Source organism: Perissodus microlepis, chromosome 11 (assembly GCF_051167445.1).
Source record: "Perissodus microlepis isolate ML-2025 ecotype Zambia chromosome 11, ASM5116744v1, whole genome shotgun sequence".
NCBI classification, from domain to species: Eukaryota; Metazoa; Chordata; class Actinopteri; order Cichliformes; family Cichlidae; genus Perissodus; species Perissodus microlepis.
In genome coordinates this window covers 27,445,535-27,469,359 of record NC_140471.1, presented here as the reverse complement: position 1 = coordinate 27,469,359, position 23,825 = coordinate 27,445,535, and the positions used below count along the sequence as shown (strand labels likewise).

Here is a 23,825-nt window from a genome sequence, read left to right as displayed (position 1 = left end):
CACAATTACTGTAAAAATGATAATCTCGGTTACTTCAGGAAGTATTAGGATTGATTATTTCGTGTCATAATCTCACTTCTGAAACGCTGAGAAAAAAAAAGCCTGTTATTCCTCGCCTAACTGAAACCAAAGCGTTTATAAAGAGCCGAATGGGTTTTACAGTTCTTGGTAATCAAAGTCTGCCTTCCTTTGATGTTACCTCAAGCTGAAGTAAACCTACCCCCACCTCTAAGGGAGTGAGTTGTAGAGAAGCATGAAAACACACAGCTGTAAAGGAAAGACAAAATGAGAAATGCAAAACAGAATGCAAAAACAAAATGGTTATCTCTTGGTCATTTTCTTTTACATAATATAAGATGAGCTTTATTGTCACTCCAAGCAAAACTGGAACTGTTGGGAGCCATCGATTTAATCAAATTAAAATTTTAATCATTAGCAAAAATTAAATGTAAAGGATGATCATATGTATACACTCATTTTAAACTAGTCTAAAGTTATAGCCTTGCAATATATAAACAAATAAAGTTATTTTATAAAGATTTGGTGGAAAGTGTTATACAATCAGGTGGTGTTTATAAAATTCTTATATTGTTGAGGAAAATGCAATACAATGATTGGAAACTTGACAATAAACAAATGAAGAATACAACAGTGGAGGAAATTATTACATTTTTAAAGATTTACGTCATCATCATCTGCCTCCATCTCACCCTTTACTACATCCATGAACTTTCTCTGTGGTCTTCCTCTTTTTGTCTCCATGTTCAACAGCCTTTTCCAATACATATTCAGTATCTCTTCTCTGCACATATCCAAGCCATCTTAGCCTGGCCTCTCTAATGTTATACCTCTGATATACTTATTTCCAATACTGAAAGTCTTAGTATCTTCAACTCTGCTCGGCCTCTAGTCTTTTTGTTAGTGCCACCATCTCCAAACCACATATCATAGCAGGTCTCAGTATTATCTTGTAAACCTTTTAAACCTTTTCTTTCAGTCTTGCCAAAGTTACTACTGCAATCATGGACAGGTTACTTATTGCCGAGTCTGTGCTTGGTCACTGATGTGTTTTAAGAGATCAGATAGCAAACTATCTCTATGCGCAAATGTTTGAATGCAAGAGATAATAGATTAAATTTATAGATAGATAGTGTGCGTGTGTGTGTGACAATAAAGCTCAGTTGTAGAGAATTTATGATCTAAACTGTTACTTAACCTAATTATTAAACCTATTTAAACCTAACCTAAATATTAAATCTAAATTTTTCCATATGTCGGTAAAAAATTTGGGGTCCGTTTTTAAAATACCCAATTTACCTGAACTCTACGGCGAGACGTCTCGTGAACCTTGAATTTAAGTTCAAGGGAACGGAATCAACAACAACAACAACAGGGTAAGACAGCCGGAAAACGCAGCTTAGAAGCGCCGAATTAAAAAAGTGAAAACGACAAATTAATCTAGTTAGAATTAATCAAGACATTACAAAAGCAATTCTGGATAAGAATTACATTTCAAATCTGCGAAAAAACACAGAAAGATTCGTTGTAAATATTTGAAGACCCCCCTATTTCCGGTAATGGTAGGCTCTGGCTTTGTGACGTTTTAAAAATTCAGCAGGCAGGGTCGGCAGTTGCTTTACTACTGAGAGAAGAAAATCCGTTGTTGTGGAGCGGAAGAAAGGCGAAGAAGAAAACCGAGGAACGTTAAACGTACACACGCACGAGCGTTTAAAGCCCAGCGTTTGCGGGTCGTTTTTCTTCCTGCTTATTATTTTCCGTTTTGTTTAGCTATAATGGCTTGTGGAGCTACGTTAAAGCGGTCGATGGAGTTTGAGGCCCTCCTCAGTCCCCAGTCTCCCAAGCGGAGAAGGTGCAATCCACTACCGGGGACTTCTAGCACTCCGTCGCCTCAAAGATGCAGCCTCCGTCCCACGGTCGACAGCCCGGCGCATTCGATGTCTCCTCCGGCTACTGGCGGCGAACACAGGCTCACTCCAGGTATGGATTTAGACCAAATTTGACGGCTTTTTCTCCCTTTCAGGGTGGGTGTCATGGGGGAGGGGGTTTGGGTGGAGTGGAATGGATAGCTAGCTACTTGAATGGGGGTTGGAGGCTAAATGTTAGCTTACTTCGGCTAACGTCAGGAAAGGGGAATGTCGTCGCTGATTTACCAGAACAGATCTTGTTACCAATCATAATGAATCAGTATAGGCACCGAAAAGTAGAAGCGACTCTGTAAGTATGGGGCTTGTGGCGTCACTGCAGCTCTCCGTTTTCGTCCTATTCTTTGCTGAGCTGGCTTACATTGGCTAAATTTGTTTTGTCCGTGAAAAAAAAAAATTAGATCCAGAGTTGTTCGCTTGGCTAATTCAAACAGTCTATGGCGATAGGGGAAGTTGAATAAACATGACGCCCTTTTACAAGCTTTGCTCAGACAATCTTCAGCCGTGTTACCACGTTCAATTATTTAATATATTTCATTAAACTTTAATTCGTTTAACTAAAACTGGACTGAAAGGACTCAACAGATCTTCTTTAACCCCTGCTCGTTGGCTCTCCTGCAGACAAATGGCATCACAGCAGCAACCACATCATTGCAGACTATTAATTAGGAGGTGCCTGGGTAATGTTCCTTAGTTTCAATGCCACAGTGCCACAATTGTGTTGTATTGAGGTGGGGGTTACCATTATGCACCACAACCATTTCTTTTCCTCCTCAGGCATGGAGGAAGGCATTGTTCATTTCCTTTATGCCTGTACTTCACTCTCCCATTGATTTGAAAATGCAGCTCCATCCACTGTGAGTCTTGGATGGGTGTGTGGGGTGCACAAATAGGCCCAGACTAATTGCTTGTGGATATCCACTGCATCAAGTGGCCTTAATGTATGTGCCAGTCAGTGATATTTGGCAGGATGGCAGCATGAGGCCTAATCAATCGGTTAATTCTGCCAAAAAAAGGATTGCAAGATTAATTTAGCTCTCTAACTTGCAGAAAACCACACAATTATAAACCCCTAGATTTTTTGGATTTAAACACAAATGTGACTCAGGAGGCAGATAAAGTGTTCTTTTTTGCCTATCATTTGGCAAATACTGAACCCCAAAAACTGCTCCCGATATGTAGAAATTCAAGGCTTTTACTCCTTATTTAACAGTTTGGAACTCACTAGAGATGTTTTAGCTATAAAGCACAAAGTAAAATTACTAGAACTGAGAAAATCAAATTCACCAGATCACTGTTGTTGGCCCAGTTGTCTCCTCCATGAAATAGTTTTAATAAAAAAAAAAAAGGCTTAATTATTATTTTTACTTGAGTTATTAAGCAGCTGGAACACGATTTGACTTGATCATTACAGCCATTATTGCTGTTTCTTGCTGGGATTGTGTTACTTGACCTAACTACTGAGTTGGTGTGCATGTGTGTTTTCATTTTCTTTTCCTCCTTGGAACAGCAACATGGATGATGTTAAAACAGAGTGATATTCGAAAAAAGAAAAAGAAATATGCTATTAGTCAATGTTGTATTCATCAGAACATTAAACCAACGCGACTCCCAGGTTGCACAGTATGCCTGCTGGGCTGCACGTTTGTCTAGTATTGTTTGAACACAACTCTTTGGAATTTAGCTTTCAGTTTTAATTTAAACACCCCAGGATTATGTCTCAGTCTGACCTAATAGAAAGTTTTGGAAACAAGTGAGCAAATACCTACATTTGCTTCCTGATTGGCTTAATATGTATGACTGATAAGAGCTAAAGCTTAATATAGAACTTCTTCTTGTGTCTGCCTTTGGGTACTTTTCCTCCATTTGCTATCAGTTCCTCTTGGGTAGATACTGTAATATACTGAAATAATAATACTGAAAATAATACTGAAATACTGAAAATATGTTAAAAGTTTATTTTGTGACCCAGAAAGATTAATAAGAGTAATTTTAAAACTTAATAGCGGCCGCCATTGCCGGAAACTGGAGTTTGGCTGGGCCGCGCTATGATTTCTGGGATATGGTGGCCCACGAAGGACACACCCAACCCATCCTTCAAATTCGGGGAAAAGGACGACGCATTTGTCAGCTGCATTCGGAGGAGTCTACGAATTTGGACAGCCTAATCGGTCTACAAATGCGTCCTCAGGAGGATGCAGCCTATGAATTTGGACACAGCTATAGAAAACAATCTGGGTGATAATTTGTGATAATTATATGTATAGCAAAAATTTACTGAACATTTTACTGCTTGCAGGCAGCAGCGTTTATTAGTGCAACGATAATGCAAGGTGTTTTCCATAATTCTTCTTCAATGAACTGCTGTCATCTGTCACAGATTGCTAAATTCAAAGTGTGAATGGGCTGATCATCTTGTTGCGTGTGCTATGGAACATAAATTCATGGTGCGCAGCTACGTGGGATTCAATTAACTTGTGTGGAAAGGTAGGACAAGTTTAAAAATTGTCAAATAAGAACTAATCTCGTTGTGCAGTAAGGTTAAATGCACACATTTGAGCTGCTGTTGAAAAGATTCAAGATGGAGTTTCAGCTAGCTTTCATGCTCCCTGTTTCTCATAAAAACACAACAAAATGTTAACACTTTGGGGGACTCATGCAAAGGGACATAAATGAGGTACCATGAATTTACTTTTAGTAACACTTCCTCATGGTCAGTTCGAGCAAAGAAAACAGTTTTTTGGGTTGTTTGTTTTTTTTAATGCCCTACATCAGTAGTTTGTGTGGGTTACATTAGTTTATACTGAGATTGTATGTAAAATGTTGATCTAAACCTCATTGAGGTTTGGTTAGGACGTAATCTCTGACAAAGGGGTCTCTGTTGTTGATGTTGTCTGGACTGTAAGGAAAAAATGTGCTTCATTGTACACATTATTGTATGATGAGTCTGGGGGCAGTGCATGATATTTGTCAGAGATGAGGCGAAGCTGCCCTGTTCCTCACAGATACAGGTGTTTATGGTGGTTGGCTTGCTGTGAAATGCGTTTCATCTCTGTAAATATTAGCAGAAACTAGCCAAAGAATCATATTGATTCAGGAGTGTTTTTAGTTTTGAGGGAATACGGGGCAGTTAAAAACAGTCTTTTTCTTCTTCTGCTGATTTGTTTATTTTGTTTTGTAATTACAGCGTGGCTGTGTTGTAAAAGAATTAGAGTTCAGGAGCTGCAAGTTTGGAGTAATGAAGATTTGTCTGCTTTAGAGACACAAAGTCCAGATACCTGATACTAAGCTCATCTTCCCTGAAAGAGGCCTCCCATGGGAGCAGCTCTGCAAGGCTGCCTTTCTGATGTGGTGTGCTAAGCGAAAGCAGCTTTGTATTTAATGAAAGGTCAACTGTCATCCCTCCCACCCAACTCTACCCGCACATGTTTTCCAGCTAGTCAGGTTCTCTTGTGTGCAGACGAGAAGGCAAGAAAACAGGATTGGACGTTGCCAGTGGATCTTTAAGCAATTTCATTTCATACTGTAGATAGGACACCTCTTCTCCTCTGCCAGTCTGGGCTTGTACTTCTGTGAAATTCCCGAAGATGACAAATGAGCTGAGTGTTTTCTTGAGAGGCGTTACTTAAAAGGATAAACTGTGTGGCACTGTTAATTTATAGGTTGGTCAGAAAGCTTCCCAGGCCATAGTTCAAGTGATAACCATAAAAAAGAACATTTAGCGTACTATTAGAGAATATATCAGGGTCTTTCCTGGCTCAGAATGGGTCTTCGGGTATGACTATGCACCAAAACACAGTCTGCATGTAGTTAAGGCGCTATTGTGTTTCTGTGCAGGAGTAAACTCTGATAAATAGGCTTCATTTAACACCAGTACAGAGTGTCTGTACTGACCTAAATGCACAGACATAAAAGGGCTAGTATTGGTAGGAAAAAGTACCAATATGGTGATTTTATTCAATGACATTGATACACTGCTACCAAAACATGTAGGCGCTTTAAACGGATCCCCACACCATTTTCACTTACCAGAGTCACTATATCAGAACAACTTGTAGTGCAGACTATAAGAGCAAATATTAAATATTAAGAGAGAATAAATACAGAATTTTTTGCCTTTTTTTTTTTGTTCTTCTTTACTTGTTTTAATGTATTATAGGTTATTTTTATGCATTGTATAGGCAATAAAAAACACATTATCTTGGGTAGTGTATTGTTTTCATTTTAACATGCTCTAGTTATATGTAGTTAACTACAGCATATAACTACATATGCTGTAGTTATATGTAGTTACTTCAGACTTTTCACAAAGTCTGAAGTAAAGAAAATATGAAATTTCTGGGAATATCCAAAAGCCTGATTTGTAGTACTGCACTGAGTACCCGCTGTAGTGGGGGTTGTCGTTGTTTGCATAGTGTGAATTGGCGTGTCTGCCGTCACTAGGCAGCCAAGCTGTTGATGTTGGACTTGGAGCTACTAAATTTTGAACAGCACCTATGTTTTCTGAATCACAGGGAGAAGGGACCAACTCCATACTAGTGTTTTCAGAGCTACAAACACAAGGAAATGCATTTGTTTTTACTGGCAGAGCACTAGCCAACTATTGGCATGATGAGCGAGATAGAAGCAATGAGATTGCATGTAACTAGTTTCTGCTTAGCTAAACTCTGCCAACCAATCTCACATTGTGTGTTTTCTACATTATATGTGACACAAAGTGCAGCAACTTTTAAAACATGATTAACAAGAAAAATAATTAAAGGTTTTGGATAGCTTCAAAAAATACACACAATACTGCTTTTGTTTTTTAACTTTACTAATTAGTATTTTGAATGCTTTGGGTGTTGTTTTATATTAGTTGAGTAGTCTGATGTTAGAAAGTCTGATCTCTGTTAAATGACTAGTTAATTACTCATCAGAAACCTCCCTACCAGTAAAGCCTTGGTAATACTCTCTTATGGACATGGTTACCTGGAGACCTGATGACCGAGCAGTCATTCTTGTTAGACTTCTTTGAAGTCCACCACCTGGGGCACATGGATGTCAGTGGAGTCACAAAAAACAAACAGGCATACAGACATCTGCACAGACCCTCGCGCTTACTGTGCGATAATATTTACGTGGTTCTGACCTGAGCAGATGCTGGTGAACTCGTGGACGTGGAGAGTATAATCTTACATCACAACCTACTTCCAACATTCGAGATATTTGAAACCTACCTCCCCTACCGCCCTTTACAGGTGGAGGGTAAAATGAAGTGAGCCGGCTTTGTTTTCTCTCCACCATGTCCACGTCTAGCCAATCTGCGTATTCACTGCTTAGCCCTTCAGCTTCTCTACAGTGTTTCTCTGGCTTCCGGAAGTCTCTGTGATTGATTGCTTGGTCTAGTTGTGGCAGGGTCATTGTTGCCAAGCAACCCTGTTGAGGCACTGGCAGTTGGCAAAGCTTTAAGTGACATACAGCAGGAGAGGGGTTTCACTTGTCATTTAGATGAAAAGACCAGTGATCAGTGGATACTGTATGCATACAAAGCATGCACTCAGAGGATTGTGTTCTCACTGATACTCTTAATTGATGGTATTAAATGACTAAGGTTTTTGGGGTGACTGGTTGAGCGGATCATCGGCTAATTGGAAGGTTGGTGGTTCAATCCCTGGCTGTTTCAGTCTGCTTGCCAGAGTATCCTTGGGCAAGGTACTAAACACAAGTTCAGTCTTCATATATGTTCAGTCAATGTGAATGTTAGAAAGTACTTGGATATAAAAGGTAGCACTCATATGACTGTCTGTATGAATAGGTGAATGAGTTGTGTTGTATAAAGAGCTTTGAGTGCTGAAGTAGACTAGAAAAGTGCTATATAAGAACCAGTCCATTTGAACTCTTCAACACATTTGACTTTAAGCGTCTGGCCTTCTCTTCTCACACATATTCATGCAGGCTTTGTTTGATCAAATGTCAGTTTGAGTTCCCTATACAAGTGGAGGGTTTCCCCTAGGAAACTGGTTCGTGGAGATCTGTAGATCTACCAAGTGGCACTTGGTAGAACCCATAGTAAAGGCTGAAAAAATAATACAAAAAATAATTTCAGCTATTCTTTTGGCTTCCAAGAATTAAGTTTGCCAAGATAAAAATGATTAATTCTGTTTTTTCCTTTCAGCACATCCTTTACTTTTGGGCCTCCATAAAACCCTGCCAGGTTGTTGAATGTTTAGTTCAGTTCACACTTTATTATTCAGCAGCTAATATAACTTGATGTTTGATTTGTCTTCAGGACAGCTTCAGCATTATGCCGTTTCTGCAGTTTGTTGTCAAACTTCTTCAACTTCAGTTGTTTTTAAATGGCATCAAAACAGTGATCTGCTTAAACGTTGTCCCACATCCTTTTTCTCTTCATACAGCTGATACAAAGCTGCAGAGCCTCTGTTGCCTGTAAGATGACATTGTTCTGTTTGCAGTGACGATGTTTTATTAGTCGCTAAACAAAAAAAGTGCCTTCTAGATTGGTCTTGTGGTGTTTATGCTCAGAGGCGTGACTACATCCAACAGGAGGATGCATCTCGGAGGACAACAGTTCACTGCACAACCGTATAGAACACAGTAAATCCTCTGCTTTGCCAGCAGGTCTAAACAAGCATATTGATGAGTGGGTTGAAGTGAAAGAATGGCTTCTTACTCTATCCCCAGCCAAACTAAACAAGGCACTTTTCCTCATATAGAGATGCAGAGTGTGTCGAGACTTTATCTTATTCGACTTACAGAAAACTTTACCCACTCTATATTCTGTTATCAGCTCAGTTTCAGGCCCCTGTGTAGATCACCCCCCACCCCACCCCGCCACTTGTTATGTGAGCATGCAGGCCATGATATTGGCTGTTTTTAACACTGGACAGCAGATTAACATAGACTTCATTCTAAGGAGGAAAGGTGCTAGTCGATAAGTTCTTAGATACTGTACAGGAACAAAATTTACTTGTTGTGACACAACTTAAGGAAGAGATGGACATCCATGAATTAGTAGAGTGTAACACTTTTTTACCTTTCATGTCAAGGTGAACTTGAGGTATTGTGTTTGGGATTATTTTGTCCAACTAACAACCTGAAAGTGTCAGATGGTAAACCTTAAAAAGCAGCACATTTTTCTTACTTGCATTAATATACTGGCGCCAAGTAATATTTTTTGATAAGACTATGACTTATAGATGCACAGTATATAGCTGGCCTGTTACTGTACTTATGTTTCTCTTAGGCTAAAAATGCATGAATCATGCAGCTTGTACAACAATACAAATCAGTTTGTACTGCACTTTCACAAAAACTGCTAAACAGACTATAGAAGGACAATGGTTGGGTACCTTGGTAAAGAAGTGATTTCTGTTGCTGCTTAGGTCTGAGCATTTGCACTAGTTGTAACTTGGCATCACACACTGCTATTATGGAAACCGTATGAAAGAGAAGTGAAAATGATAGTCATAAGATTTAAAAACCAAAAAAGACCTTGTTTGGCTGTGTATGTGTTACAGCTGTGTTAGTCATGTTATTAATGTCAATCTAGTGCACATCTGTTCCTTCTGTCAATCTTTTAGCCTATATTGGCTAACAGAGAACACATGGAAAGTGTGTTTTGTTTTTTCCTGGGTTTTTCCTTTTTTTTTCTTTTTTTTTTTTTGCTGGATTATATTAACTTTGTTTTGTGGTTGATCTTGAATTTAACAAGTGAACAGATTAATGAAAATAAGCAGCATTTTTTTCCTGGAACAAATCTATGTGCGAAAAACAAAAGTTGGCTTATTCTGCTATTTAAATGTGGACATTTAAAGTTTGCATCAAATAATTCTAGATAATTTACACTGACCATCATTTCTACGACCAAATGTCTCAGTGTTGGGAGCATGTGTGAGTCAGTGTAGTTTTTTGATCCTGTTTTTCCTGTTTCCTGTTTGCCCCCCGCAGAGCAAATCTTCCAGAACCTCCGTCAGGAGTACAGCAGGATCCAGAGGCGGCGGCAGCTGGAAGGGGCCTTCAACCAGACTGAGGCCTGTAGCTCCAGTGATGCCCCCAGCCCCAGCTCCTCTCTCAATGCTCCCAGCTCCCCACCAGGTAGGAGACGTAATAAACTTGGTTTTCTGCACCATGCATTTTTTTTCCTTTTTTTCTTTCTTTCTGGTAAGCATAAAGACAAAAAAATAAATAAAGCACACAACTACACAACACACTCACTGCACAATTTCAAGAAAGGCAGATAAACTGTTTCCAAGTGTTGATGAGAGATGTTGACTTCTGCGTGGGGCTGGGTGACTTGCTCCGTGCTCCTGTTGTTGCATAGAAACACGCTAACTTGAAAGCATACAGGAGTCAGGGCATGAGCTTCTTTGCATGTAGCCATGCATGCCAAGATACATCAGTGTTGCAAGTGTTTGTTATATGTGGATGTTTTATAGAGGCGAAGATGGACTTAATTAATATCATTGTCAATAATATATTTTATCCTTGGTGAAATAAGATAGCTTGCCAGTTTAGACCGTTTCTATCAGCGCCACGTTGACCATTGTTGATCGCCATCATCATCACCCATTGACATAACCCTACTTCTGTCCCAAATCTAACCTGCTGCTGGTGAGTCACTCTTATCCACTAGATACGATAAACGTTTGGGTGCAAACAGAGAATACATGCGTCATGGGCATATTATCCAAGTGCTGTTGACTGTAACGCATGTGTTTCAGATGGGAAAATAAATTTTAGATTAACATTAGATTATTTAAATACATACATAATTTAAAGAGACCTGTTATGTTATCACATGGTCAGGAGGAAGAAGACCCTTGTGATTTTGCACTATACAAATGAAATAAAATAGAATTAAATGTGAAGCTCATAGATCAGATTCACTAAAAGAGTTGACTTTCTCCTCTCCTCGTCTGCTTTGTGCAGCTTGATGTGGCTTCCATAAAAAAAAATTGCCCCACTGCTATTTTATGTGATGCAATGCATCAGATCTGATGGAATTACAGGCATTGTTTCAAGTTGTTCCATTCAGCAGTGGTTACATTATCAGTTTGGTGCATAAAGTAAAAAAAAAATCCCAGTGACTGTGAGTGTAATCCAAGCCTCAGGGCTTTGGGTCTGTGTGCTGTGTGACTCTATGCAGGACGACCTCGTAGATCACAATGACTGCACTGTTACTAACCCGGCCTCTTTCTGTCTGCGAGGCCACTGTTTTAACCTTCATCCCCACTCTGCCATCCTCCACTGTGACTTACAAACATTTTAGTCTATCTGGCTCATAGCAGACCTCAAAGACCACTTTGTAATGAATCACCGAGCTAAAGCCGGCTCCAGTTTGAGCCTGGCAGAGACGCTGGGGAGACTCAGAAAGAGGCAGCATTAGTGTTGCATGACCCTCCTGGTCTTTCTGAGGTGAGAGAGGACACAGAGCTGTAATTCTGCAGCTAGCTGAGCAGCTATTAGCTTAGAGAGGATGTTTCTGCCCATGACTGGGTATTGCACCATAGATGTGATTCTGCTTTATTTATTTATAGCTGATCTGATTTGTTTTGTTTTTTCCCTCAGGTGCCTCAAGGAAGGACCAGCCTTCGTTTACGCTGAGGCAGGTGAGCTACCTGTGTGAGCGCCTGCTCAAAGACCACGAGGAGAAGATCCGGGAGGAGTATGAACAGATCCTTAATACAAAACTTGCAGGTAAAAAAATCCTCCTTAATAATAAAATTGAAAGGACTCGAATATGAACAGTGCCCTTTATATTCCGGGGATGATGTACAGTCAGTGTGACAAGCATTCTTCTTTAGTGTGTCTCAGATTTTCACGACAAAGTGTTTACAGTGTGTACCTTCCTGGGAGTTTTAAATGTGCTATTAAATCCCAAGATGAATATTTTATAACAGCTGGAGGGAACAAAGACATAAAGAGGATATAAAATGTCATTTGGCAACAAAAGCAAATCTGCATTCATTCGAGTATGTCTGCTTTAAAACGGTTAATTAAAAAAAAAAAGGTGCTCTCTCTGTTTTGACTCAGGCCTGAGTGTTTGGAGGGTTTATAAACTTCCAAATTCCAGCTTGGGCTTGTCGTATACAGGAAGTGAGACCGTCTGCTACATATCACACATTATGTTTATTAAAAGCAGTGTTGACTGTTGCACACAAAAGTACGTTACTTCTTTTCTTCCTGTAAACAAAAACTTGTTAAGCTTGTCATTACTTTTGCATTGCTCTGTGACATGGCCCCAGGTGCATTATCACATAGTGTGCAGCCCCTCACACTAACACAAATGCCTGTGCTAATGAGAACACACAGGGTTTTTGCTTTATCGAGGCCCAAAGCCACACAGAACAGTGTTGCAGCCACAGTGACCCTGCTATAGAAATAGCAATATAGAAACTCTGACTGCTCATGACTGCTTTGTTACCTCTGGCTGCTTTGGGGGGTTGGGGTCAGCAAACACTCGGCTTTAACATCACTCTGGGTTCTTGGTTGCTACGTTTGTACTAGCTTGCTGCCAGTTCTAGGAAAGTGGCGATGTCGTTGTTAGCAGCTATTTGTGGTCTGAGCCAAACTGTTTGTACTTTACTGATATTTTTGTCCTTCCATAGAGTATAACTCAAAGTAATGTTTATATCTGCGCTGCTCTAAAGTTGACTTTTCCTCCTGCACATAACTACAGGGAGCCGATTGTAGCAGAAGTACACTGATTAAAACTGAGTCTGTGAGGTTTAGTAGTTCTACTGATGCTTTATTATGGACAGTTTTTATTAAAAGACCTGGAAATGTGATTGTGAATCAGTTTTCAGGTACTTAGCTTAATGAAAATGAAGACTTGTTCCGCCACCCATTTGATGTTTGCAGAATGTGGCACACACCCTCACCTCCATCCTCTTCTCTTTTCAGAACAATATGAATCTTTTGTAAAATTCACACAAGACCAGATAATGCGAAGATACGGCGCTCGACCTGCTAGTTGTGAGTACTGTTATCTTTATTTACTTTGTTTTTAAGTCTGTTCTCAGTTAAAAAGGAATGCCTCTCTTATAATAACAACTATTTTGTATTTCAGATGTGTCCTGAGCTCACATCCGTGTGATCCCGGCTTCCTCTAATAAGATGGCTGCTCTTCTACTGCCTCCTTCCAGTTGATTTACATTTTATTTCCCTAACACCGCCCCCTCGTCCCTTCTCAAACTGTTTGGGTGCCATGATTTATCCACTTTTTAATCCAGAAGTTGGTTTCTTACTTCAAAATTATTGCTGCTGGCCAAACTTAGAAAAGTCTGAGAGAAAGTCTGTATGAAGCCCGCTATCTTTTGTTTGTTTTGTTGTTTTTTTCCCCCCCCCTTTTATTTTTTTAAATATGCTTTTCTGGACTTCCTCACTAAAGCAGATGTTTGTTGAATCTCTTGCCAGCGCTGTAGAAAAAGCTTATGGCTTGTGACCGTTCTGTATAACCTTCCAGCAGCTGTATCTACTGGCTCCTGCTTCTCACCTTGTCCCACTTTACTGTCCCCCCCTTTCCCAACCTCCCTCCTCACAAAACTTACCCAAAATGTGGATTTTTCTCCCTTTTGAAAAAAATAAAAGTTCTGTGACTAAAACATGTTGTCTTGGGTATTTCTTTAAAGCTCCATATTTATATTAATAATGTGCACATTAAGCCACAACATCTCATCATAAGGTCAGTAATAGTTGCTCTTTTGTGACATGTTGACCATAAAACATGCTATTTTTTTTTTTTTTTGTATCATCTCAAATGTATTTCTTTGCACACCTAAATGACTGAACTTTGAGTAAAATTATGTTGAACATCATTTTAACCTAAAACAGGTTATTGTAAATTATCATCCTGAAGAATACTACTGGGTTTTTGTTTTTTTGTTTTTAATCTACGGTTTGGCTTGTTTTCCAAAAACAAAACAACAAAGGTTATAATTAAATGTAGATAAACTACTAAATTTGAATTTTACTGCTTTTGGTTTTGAATTTTCTGACATTTTGTACAGAAAAATGCAGATGAGCTGTGATTAATGGAATATAATTGATGAATTTAGCAAAAGCCTCTAACATGAGTTCATCCATACATAATAATAAAACCTATTTATGTTGAAATCTCGGAGCTGATGACTTGTTCAAATGGGAAATGTATAGCCATTAAGACTTGTTCACAACTGGTGTCTTATCTACTGTAATCGTTGATTCTAAAAATAATCCCGGCCATTAGCCTTATTTGCGTGCTGTAGCACCCCCCTGTGGTAGATTGGGAGAACTACAACCTCAATATTAAAGCGGGTCTCTGACCTGAGTGAAGTTTATTGACACTGATCAGTTTGAATATGAACCACGCTTCTAATCAAGAGTATTTTCTTTTCTGTGTGGTTGGACGCTGGGGTGGAGGTATAGTGTTGGTCGGGATTAGGCCACTGCTCCTTGGGACGAAGCACTACCGTGTCTGTGACGTCACTGACCACAGGTGTGGTACAAGGGGAACAGGTAGGCTGTTTGTGCGCGGTTTGGAAACTTGGGATTTGTGAAAAAAACAGCTGTGCTGTAGCTGGGAAGAAGAAGGGGAGCATCGGGGTTTGTTTATGTCGCGTAGGAAGAAGGAAGTTTCCTGCAGGAAAAAAGCAATGAAAGGCCTATAATTATCAACAAGGGCTTAAGCGTTTTCTTTCAGTCTCTTAGGGAGGGTCAGTCTGAAGAAGGCAGCTCTGCGGGTCGCCCGAAAGCATGGCCGGACTAAGATAAACAGGGGAGGATAAACCCACAAAACATTGCTGTAGGTTACTATTTAACTCCAGTTCTCACCGATCAGCTCTTTCATTCAGGACTTGGAGTCGTTTGATTTAGTTTGGAGAAGTCGGTATTTGTCTCTTTGGCACCGCCTGGAGCTATCTTCTCTCTTCCTGTTGAAGGTTAAGGTGAGTTAGACAAAGTTCGTGATGATCAATTTATTTTATGTATTTATTTTACGCAGCTATCCAAGAAGGTAAGAGCGCGAATGTAATCCAAGTCCTCTCAATGCCGACAGTCACCGAGCCCTAAAAATCAGACTTCGCCCAGAAAACAGGAAATGCTACAGCACCGGGTAACCCTGCACTGTTACTGTGCTGTGAGATCAGTTGTAGGTCAAAATGTAGGCAACACGGAAGGAAGTGCTATAAAATAACATTATTAATAATAATAAATTAGAATCTCAGCCTATAGTCTTAAAAGTTAGTTTAATGCTTACAGTAACCTTCAGTGTATTTCATGTAGTTGAAATGCACGATTAAAGACGACACCCAGCTTCAGGTCAGCTGTTGTAAACAAGGCTGAAATAATCAGCTGAAACATAACTGATTTAAGTAAAACATTTCTTTAGTCAATTTTCTTGCGCACAACCCGGAGGAGGCTTTATTGAATATTAGATGTTTACTTGTTCTGGGACATGACTGAGAGTCAGCTGCCTTCACAAAACGATGTGTTTGTTTTGGTTCCTTTTTCAAAACCTGTTAAGTGTCGTCTCCCGAAAAACTTCCGGATATAAGGAGAAAAAATAAACCTAAATATTCCTCAATAATCGGAGCGAAACTGAAACAAGAAACTAGACATTTAAAACTAAATGAAATCTTTCTGAGGGGGGGAAAGAGAAGAGAATTATAATAATTGTTGGTGTCAGAGGAAAATAGGATCGGCTACTGGGTGTAAACAAAAATAAAAATGCAAAATGAAAGCATGGATCCATCTGGCCTTGTGTCAACGGTTCAGCCTGCTGGTGGTTTAATGGTGTGACGGATCTTTTCTTGGCAATATGGGCTAAACTCGCAGAGGCAGGTGTTTCTAGCTCTGTGTGACAAAGAACTCAGGTAGTTATGAAAGCAAAAGAGAATCTAACAGAACATGGCTGTCAAGACATCATAAATAGATGTGAAATGACCACATACTATTTATTAAATTAATTTCCATCCACATTTTAAAAGCTTAAAAAGCAGCTCCTGCTTCCAGTAGTACTCAAATTTCTTTTACACTAACTTAGAATTCACTTTTAACTCAGGGCTGGAGCAGTGATGGCGGACGATGACCTGGAGCAGCAGGAGCCGTTTCCTGTGGAAACGGATGAGAGGCAGCCGAGGGATGAAGAGGAGCAACCGGATGGTGTCTTGGAGATGGGATGTTTTGAGAAGTTCCACCGTCTTGTCTCCAAATGGATACTCCCAGAACACTTACGCGAAAAGTACCTGGAACGTGCCAACTGCTTTCCACCCCCCATCTTCATCATCCTCATCAGTATTGCAGAGGTAGTTCTGCATATGCATGACACCGATACTGTACAGGCACTAGGACAGTGATTATGGTTTACATTAGTATTAAATACATTCAGGGTAACTGCTAATAGTACTGTTTTGTTGTTCTTTTGTTCTTAACTTATTTACTATACAGTTCTTTGGTCCTGTGCTGGCTTTTTAAAAGTACTTTATAAATAAAGTTGGATTGAATTGGATAGGATAGCAGATATTAATGAGAAATTATTTGTGTCTTATTTGACTGTTTGTATATCTTTGAAAATGTGTGTTTTCACAAAGATGAAGCCTTAAACTGAGAAGCTTTGTTGGGCATTTCTTTCTTTCCATGTCTTTCAACATCTGCACCGCCTCCTCTGAATGTCCAGATTCATCAAGTCATTGTTATCAGTGAAAACAGCGGTAGCTTCAGGTTACACTGAGCTTCACTGCTGGGAGAAGCTTTTCCACAGAAAGCCAGTGTGTCTTTTGACATTCAGATTCAGTTAAATAAAAACATCCAGTGGAATTTGGTAGCTCATCAGCTGATTTACTCTGACCTCAAAGAGTTATTTATGATGTACATTATTAAGACTTTAAGTCAAGGTTACAAGGAGTGTATTTAAAATCGCCTCTGTGTTAAACACATATCACTGTAAGCTCTCATAGTGCCAATGTGAGCTCCTCTTTCTGGCTTTGTTGCCAGAACTTTATGGCTTCTGCCATTTTGGTTTTTTGGAGCGGGAAGTGATCATATTTAGACAAGAGGGTGGAGTGCTAACCTGGGAGCTAACGCTACCAAGCTTGTTTGCATACCAGCCTCAATTTCCGGGGCTGAAAATTAAAGAGCCACAAAGTGCCAAGAGGAAGACTTCCTCTACTTGGCCACCTGTAACAAAGCTCCCATGTTAAAATGCCCAACTTTCATGTTTACAGCCTGGTCTGTGCAGATACTGTCCCCCGTCACAACAACACTAGAAGTGGTGAATTTCAGTATAACTCGCCTATCTGGATACTGGAGTTCGGCATGTGGGTACTTTGATTGGCAGCTGTAGCTGAGTGGTGTTTGTTAGGATTCACCTTTGCTCCTTGAACTGGATCTCTTCACTTTTTTAGTGTCCTTTGGAGTATTTTTAAAGGCTTAGTTGTATGTGGCTTGCTGTGCGGTATAGATGGTCTGTTTATGCTTCAGTTTCTGTGAGCACATCAGGGCTTGTGAGATAACCAAGTCAGTTTTCCACTTGGTTATATTGTAACGTGAGAGCTGGTGTGAAGCCTGTTGCCTCTGTTTGCATGCTGCCTTGTTCAAACTTAGGAATGAACAGCTCTCTTTGTGGCTCACAGATGTCCAGTGTCGCTGCATTTGAATGCCCATGGATACTTTCTCAGCGTGTTGTTGCTTTATACTCATAGAGATATAACCATGTAGACTCTTTGTATCATCAGACTGGGAGGATTTTTGAGGTCAAGTTAGTGGGAAACATGTCTCAGTGAAGCAAACCTCAACATCTGTATGTCTAATTCCCTCATCCTTTTGTTTTTTTCACAGCTATTTTAGATTTAGCTTGACCCTGATATCTTTTCTACAGCGTTTTAGACTCTCATACTTCATGTCTAATGTTTTGTATCCACCCTGTTTCATTCATCAGCTGGCTGTATTTATCTACTATGCTGTGTGGAAGCCACAGAAGCAGTGGGTGACCCTGGATGAAGGCATCTGGAACAGCCCTTTAACCTACAAGCCTGAATGCCGGAACGAGGCTTGGCGCTTTATCTCCTACATGTTTGTCCACGCCGGGTAAGCATGGGTAGAGCTTTTAGATATGTTAATTACACGAGTGAGGCTCTAATCAGTGCAAAACCCCCCAGAAAAACATAAAAAAAAAACGTGGATAAAACTCACTCACGGGTGGTAATTAAACCCAGCGGTCACTTTTGAGATTGCAGGTTTTGCCTAAAGCATCCTGTCTTGTGTTTTTTTTAATGTTGAGTTTTTAGCTGCAGCAGTACCACTTCAAAATTACTCACCACAGAGGTGAGTAATTTTTCATGAAGATGGATAACTAATATTATCCCAGCTGCCATGGGGTGAGAATGGGGGCACACCCTGGACAGATCAAAGGTTTATTACAAGGATAGCACAGAGAGAGGCAGACAGTCACACCTCCCACACCTACAGCCAATTTCATTTTGAGCCCCCCCAAGAGGAAACTAGTGCAGGCACATGGATAGCATGCAAACTCAAGTTGAGCTTCAGGTCATGTTAAAGAGTTGCATGGAATCTTGGTAGTAATTGTCTGGCATGGCTGTAAAACCACTGCAAACGTACTGGATGCAGCAAGAAAGAAGTCATTAGTGCATAAGCTGCAGAAAGACCGGAAAACCAAACATCATGACTCCACAGGAAAGCTATTAGCAAAGAGGAACAACAGTCTAACCAGCTCTGACTGGAAAAAAACAACACTAAAGCTTAAGGCGGGTGATATTCTGTAACAAAAACCTCTGAAAAGACCAAAAGCAACAATGAAGTGTATGCTGTGTGTAGACAAAATCATATAGAGCTTATTGCCGTGGACACTCTTATTGTTCAAAACTATTAAAAATACTTACCTGAGGTGTGTTGTTGCCCTGGCTTTTTATTCCCCATGAATAAACACACTGTATATTGCTTTGAATCTGGCCTGCAAACTGCCTTAGTATCCTTCTGGAACAATGTGCAGAAACAAACAAACCAAGTTTAGTCTCTTAAAGTAACATTTGTGCAACTGATTTACTAATAAAACCAGTTTAAACAGGCTTAACACTTCAGAATGAGCGATCTAAATAAGAACTGCCTGTGTTCATGCTATTTTGTCCATCATGCTGTCCTGCATCTCAATGGCCAAGTACTTATTGCCTACCTTGTATTTTCTAGTGTGCAGCACATTTTGGGCAACCTGTTGATGCAACTGGTGGTAGGAATCGCACTGGAGCTGGTGCACAAAGGATTTGAAGTGGGGATGGTTTATCTTTCTGGTGTTCTTGCAGGTGAGAATTACCTTTTTTCTGTCTTTCACTTAATTGCCTCAAAACAGAGAACCACCTGCTGCTGATCTCCATTTTTTTGGAATACTGAAAGAGGATAGAGGACACACAAAGTGCCATGACGGTTTAGTTGGGCTTTAAATTGGATTGCTGCTATGTCCCTGAGGCTAATCTGGGACTATCATCCAGTTATAATCTTACTAGTGTAATGTTATCTGCACAGATGTGACTCTTAATCCAGGATAAGGTCCTTAATCTTGATATATGATGTCCACTCAGGAATATTCCCCACTTGACAAACTTATGTGGAATAGTCGTATGCAATGGCGGGGCCAAGCCAAAGCATCACGATGTCTACTTTCCTAGGCAGTATGGCAGAGACGGCTCTGTGCATGACCCCAGTCCTCTGGGACTCTAACTACCAGATGTCAGCAAGCCTCCCTTCCTGAGACTCAGTCTTCCTGAAGTTAATTTTCCTGTTCATGTTCGTGTTTGAGTGTTAAAGCTGTGGATGTTTCTCCCTCAGGGTCTCTGGCCAGTTCCATTTTTGACCCTCTCAGTGCCTTGGTGGGGGCTTCTGGGGGTGTTTATGCCCTACTCGGCGGTTACTTCATGAACGCTGTGGTGGTAAGTTCATCAGCAGTTCATCGGGAAATCTGTATTTTCTTTTCATGTGACAATGCAATATGGTGTAGGTAGTAAAGAGACATGATCTACAGGTTAGTCTTGTAGGTAAAGACTTGAAATTGAAGTAGTAATGTTGAATTTTGTCAGTGCATATGCCCCACAGGTCAGAAGAGAAAGAAGAATTTGGGAATAAGTTGGGTGAATGTGGTATCAAGGAGAGAAATGCAGAAAAACAGATCGTGGTGGATTTTGCAAAAAGGATGGAAATGGTTGTGGTGAATACCTACTGTAAAAAAACAACAACATATGAGTGAAGGAAGGTGCACACAGGTGGACTGTATCTTAAGCAGAAGGTGCAATTTGAAAAAGAGGAAGTAGTGTCAGGGGGAGAATCTAACTGGGCAACATTGGATGGTAGTCTATAGGATGACTTTGGAAATCAACGAGAGGAAGTGAGTGATGTGTTCATAGCAATAGTTCGTACAGCTTGTTTAATTAAAGGGGAACTATTCTGTTCTTTTCCATTTCCATGATTTTGTTGTTGGATGCGGTGGTAGTAACTTTACATAGTGAACAGTGTAAATTCTTTTTAGCCCTACATTGGGCCTTAGGACAGTCCCTTAGTTCATCCCCTCTTTGAAACAAGCCATTTTAGGTTCAGTCCTTTTAAGGCAGCTTTCTTATCACTGGCTGACCTCTGCAAACAGAGCGTTTGTGCTAGCTACTGACAGCCACTGCTGTCTGCCTGAAATGACCACATTCAAGTTATCAGCTTTCATTTTACATCATACAAAGTGGTCATGATGAAACAGAGCATTTAGAGCTCTGGGAATGCTTTTGGCTCATAAGGATTATTTGTACATGTGCTGACCTCATTAGGTGAATCTTTATTTGATATTAGCAATTTAATTTTTTATGACCAAAAATAGAGAAAAACAAAATAGCTGTACATTTACATTTCTGATCATCCAATGCCCCTTTTACTTTGTAAATTACTACATGTGTTAAGTTTAAATCTAAGTATTGATCTGGTGTTTGCTTCAATCTACAGAATTTCAGAGAGATGATTCCTCTCCTTGGAGTGTTTCGTATCCTCTTCATTGTGGTCTTTGGTAGGTTCTCCTATCTGTGTTTTGGCCTGTTTGTGTTTTTGTACCTGAGGAAATTACCTTCAGAAACATTCGATTTAAAACTGTTTGCTTTTTCCCAGTTGGTTTAGATTTCGGGTTTGCCTTCTACAGAAGATTTGTCAAATATGAAGATGGTTTACAGGTATGATTTTGCTGCTGCTGTGCAAAAGCCATAAACAAACAGGGCCTTTTGTTCCTTTTATTAATCTCCTCTGACACAGAAGATGCCTCAAGACAGATCCAGCTAAGTCAGCTAACCTCCCCCAGCAGCAAGCTTGTTTTGTGATAGCATTACTTCCTTGTGGCTCCAGACGAGCTCAGTAGCTCTTGCTGAAACTTGATTATTCATGCAGACACACGCTCCTCTGTGGTGGGGGGCAGTAGCTTGACTACCTTGTAAATAGTGTGAAAGACTAAATGTAAAACCCGTCTTTCCTCTTAGGTGTCCTTTGTTGCTCACTTTGGAGGAATTGTGGCAGGGATGACCGTTGGCTACGTCTTCTTCAGTGCTTACAATGAGAAGCTACTCAAAGACCCACGTTTCTGGATTTGTATAGTGGGCTACACAATCTTTGTTCTCTTTGCTGTGTTCTTCAACATCTTCCTTTCTCCAGCCCCGTAGGAGCATGAAGCTGCACTCAGGTCCTGTTTTAAACTCTAAAATTCTTGTGTCACTCAGGAAGCTGATTTTTACTGATTTGTTGTAGAGAACAGTTACTTTTCAGGGACCCGAACATTGACTTGTTAGGTTTTGTTTTGTTTTTTTACTTTGAGCTCTCTTTAGGGCTGAATTTGTGTGAAATGGCTCCCCCTGCTGTTTATGTGTAGTGTTGCTTTTAGGCTATGCAGATGAAAATGTGCCCATTGAAGCATTAATTTTGAACATGATGGGGCAGTTATGTATGACTTAATTAACGTATGTGGTTTACTCTTTCCTTGTGTGCTTTTTTTTTGACTTTCTGTATTTTCCACTGTGTTGGATCATCGAGGACTGCCATTGATCCACTGTTCATAGAAAAGTTTCTTACACTGCTTAAAAACACTATGCACTAGAAGAAAACATATTTAAGAGTTTTTATACGTGACAGCTATAACTGTATGTTTACATTGATGTAATGACTGGAAGAACAGGGTGAGTGTCCTTAATGCCTCTTCTTTAGCTATGAAGCTGCTTTACTATCAAGTATGTTATTTTCTAAAATGTACTTTTTTTTTAACAAAAAATATTTTTTGTTATTGAAACTGTAAATTATCTAAGATTGTGTGTAAACTATGACAAAAAGACCAAACAGACCTTCTACACTGTGTTTTCATAAATAAGTCACATTTGTAAATATTTTTTTCACATTAAATATGGAACTTCTGAAGATTTATTGTGTTCCACTTGGTTAAACCTGGTTTTACAGCCAGTAGGTTATCTACTAATAAGTGATCTGATTTAAACGTTTCTGGGTAATAAAGTAATGGAATTAATCTCCTGTTTATGTGCAGAGGCGTGATCAAAATTATGGTTTTTAGAGAATCATTTCTGAAAAGTTCTCCCTTTGACATATTGAAGATGTACTGAAGTTTCTCCTCAATAAATTCAACGAGATCAGTCTCATACAGCAGCGACCCCACCAAGAACAGTTACAAATATGACCAGCAGAGGACGCACTGTGCCACACTACTCAGTAATGTCTGAAAAACAGGATAGAAACAAATATACAGACAGCTCCAGGAAACAGCTGCTTATATGGCAACTTATCTGCATCTGTACAGACAGTAAGTAAAAAACAGGTTTAATAAAAATAATAAATTTTTAAAAAAAGCTTAATCTTCATCATTTGATACTTAAAGCTAAGCACAGAGTGAAAAATCCAGTCAGAAACATCACAAAACACAGACATGACACAAGAACCATGAGCTACACTAGATGTGAACATTTTGTCAGTATAACCTCCAGTGGGAAACCTATTTTATTTTAGGCCAAAGTCAGCAAAGTATGTTTTGGCCCAGTGCAGGCACACCTATTCTTACCTAATGCACCAATATGTGTGACGCAGTGGTTACATTTATTTTATTTTATTTTTTTGCAGTTTTGATAGAAATGCAGAAACGGGGGGAAAAAAGTTTGAAAAAAATAAACCCAAATAAAATTAAAAGTATAAATATTGCATTACTTTAGTGTTTTTTAAAGCTCTGCTACATGTGGAGAAGTTGCATTAAGACAGATCAGGGACTAATATTGCTAAATCTCACCTGATTGTTGCGGTTAAATGTAATGTGTAGAAATAAGCACATCTGGGAAATTAGCACACTGACAACATCGATGTGCAATTCAGAAAACTGCTGAAGTTTAGAGTTGCCGGTCTCAGGTTTGCCTGCTGCTCATGTTACCACTGATGTTTCTTAGTTAGAGGAAAGCAGTCTGATTCATCCCTCAGTCATGTGACGATGCTGGGGCAGAGGGCTCAGGTTGGTTTTGTGTAATATTTTTGATACTCTGCTTACATTTGGCACTCTATATGAATCTGTGCCAGCACTCTTATGTTTAAAGAAATTAAAGACTCATTTTAAAAAAACCCACAGCATCCTCGATCCACCTACTGACATCGAGCATACGAAAGACGAAGAGGATGGTGAGACATATTTTCCTATGGAAGTGGAATGAATATGCACCAGCTCTAAAATCCCCCCGAGGAAGTTCCAGCCTCTCATCTTCACTCTGCCACGATGACTGATAGTAATTCAATAACAGAGAGACATTAACCAAGTAAAAGCAAAGAAAATCTGCTGAATTAGTTCAAACATCAACATTTCCAAGGATAAAATGTCACATTTGGAGAAAATGG

General features: G+C 39.7%; 2 protein-coding genes across 3 annotated transcripts; both read left to right on the top strand.

Moving 5' to 3' along the window:
* The first annotated feature begins 1,599 nt into the window (after window positions 1–1,599).
* On the top strand, window positions 1,600–13,549 carry akirin1 (akirin 1). The gene is made up of 5 exons (XM_084943861.1): window positions 1,600–1,998; window positions 9,894–10,040; window positions 11,514–11,642; window positions 12,849–12,920; window positions 13,015–13,549. Exons 1-5 carry the CDS (start codon window positions 1,794–1,796, stop codon window positions 13,023–13,025), a joined length of 564 nt encoding a protein of 187 aa, XP_084799987.1. The 5' UTR covers window positions 1,600–1,793; the 3' UTR covers window positions 13,026–13,549.
* Window positions 13,550–13,971: 422 nt separating this feature from the next.
* rhbdl2 (rhomboid, veinlet-like 2 (Drosophila)) lies at window positions 13,972–22,958 on the top strand. Of its 2 annotated transcripts, none has more exons than XM_084943790.1 (8): window positions 13,972–14,441; window positions 15,985–16,228; window positions 17,860–18,008; window positions 19,125–19,237; window positions 19,761–19,861; window positions 20,913–20,973; window positions 21,072–21,133; window positions 21,434–22,958. In XM_084943790.1, exons 2-8 carry the CDS (start codon window positions 15,998–16,000, stop codon window positions 21,611–21,613), a joined length of 897 nt encoding a protein of 298 aa, XP_084799916.1. In that variant the 5' UTR covers window positions 13,972–14,441; window positions 15,985–15,997; the 3' UTR covers window positions 21,614–22,958. The 2 variants fall into 2 exon arrangements, with proteins under 2 accessions (XP_084799916.1, XP_084799915.1); XM_084943789.1 differs by lacking the exon at window positions 13,972–14,441 and adding an exon at window positions 14,462–14,869.
* The last annotated feature ends 867 nt before the right edge of the window (window positions 22,959–23,825 follow it).

Excerpts from the sequence above, each read along its gene's own strand:
- akirin1 (XM_084943861.1), top strand. The coding sequence starts at position 1,794 with ATGGCTTGTGGAGCTACGTTAAAGCGGTCGATGGAGTTTGAGGCCCTC. Across the intron at positions 1,999-9,893 it reads CGAACACAGGCTCACTCCAG|AGCAAATCTTCCAGAACCTC; the intron begins GTATGGATTTAG and ends TGCCCCCCGCAG. Across the intron at positions 10,041-11,513 it reads TGCTCCCAGCTCCCCACCAG|GTGCCTCAAGGAAGGACCAG; the intron begins GTAGGAGACGTA and ends TTTTTCCCTCAG.
- rhbdl2 (XM_084943790.1), top strand. The coding sequence starts at position 15,998 with ATGGCGGACGATGACCTGGAGCAGCAGGAGCCGTTTCCTGTGGAAACG. Across the intron at positions 20,974-21,071 it reads CCTCTTCATTGTGGTCTTTG|TTGGTTTAGATTTCGGGTTT; the intron begins GTAGGTTCTCCT and ends GCTTTTTCCCAG. Across the intron at positions 21,134-21,433 it reads AATATGAAGATGGTTTACAG|GTGTCCTTTGTTGCTCACTT; the intron begins GTATGATTTTGC and ends CTTTCCTCTTAG.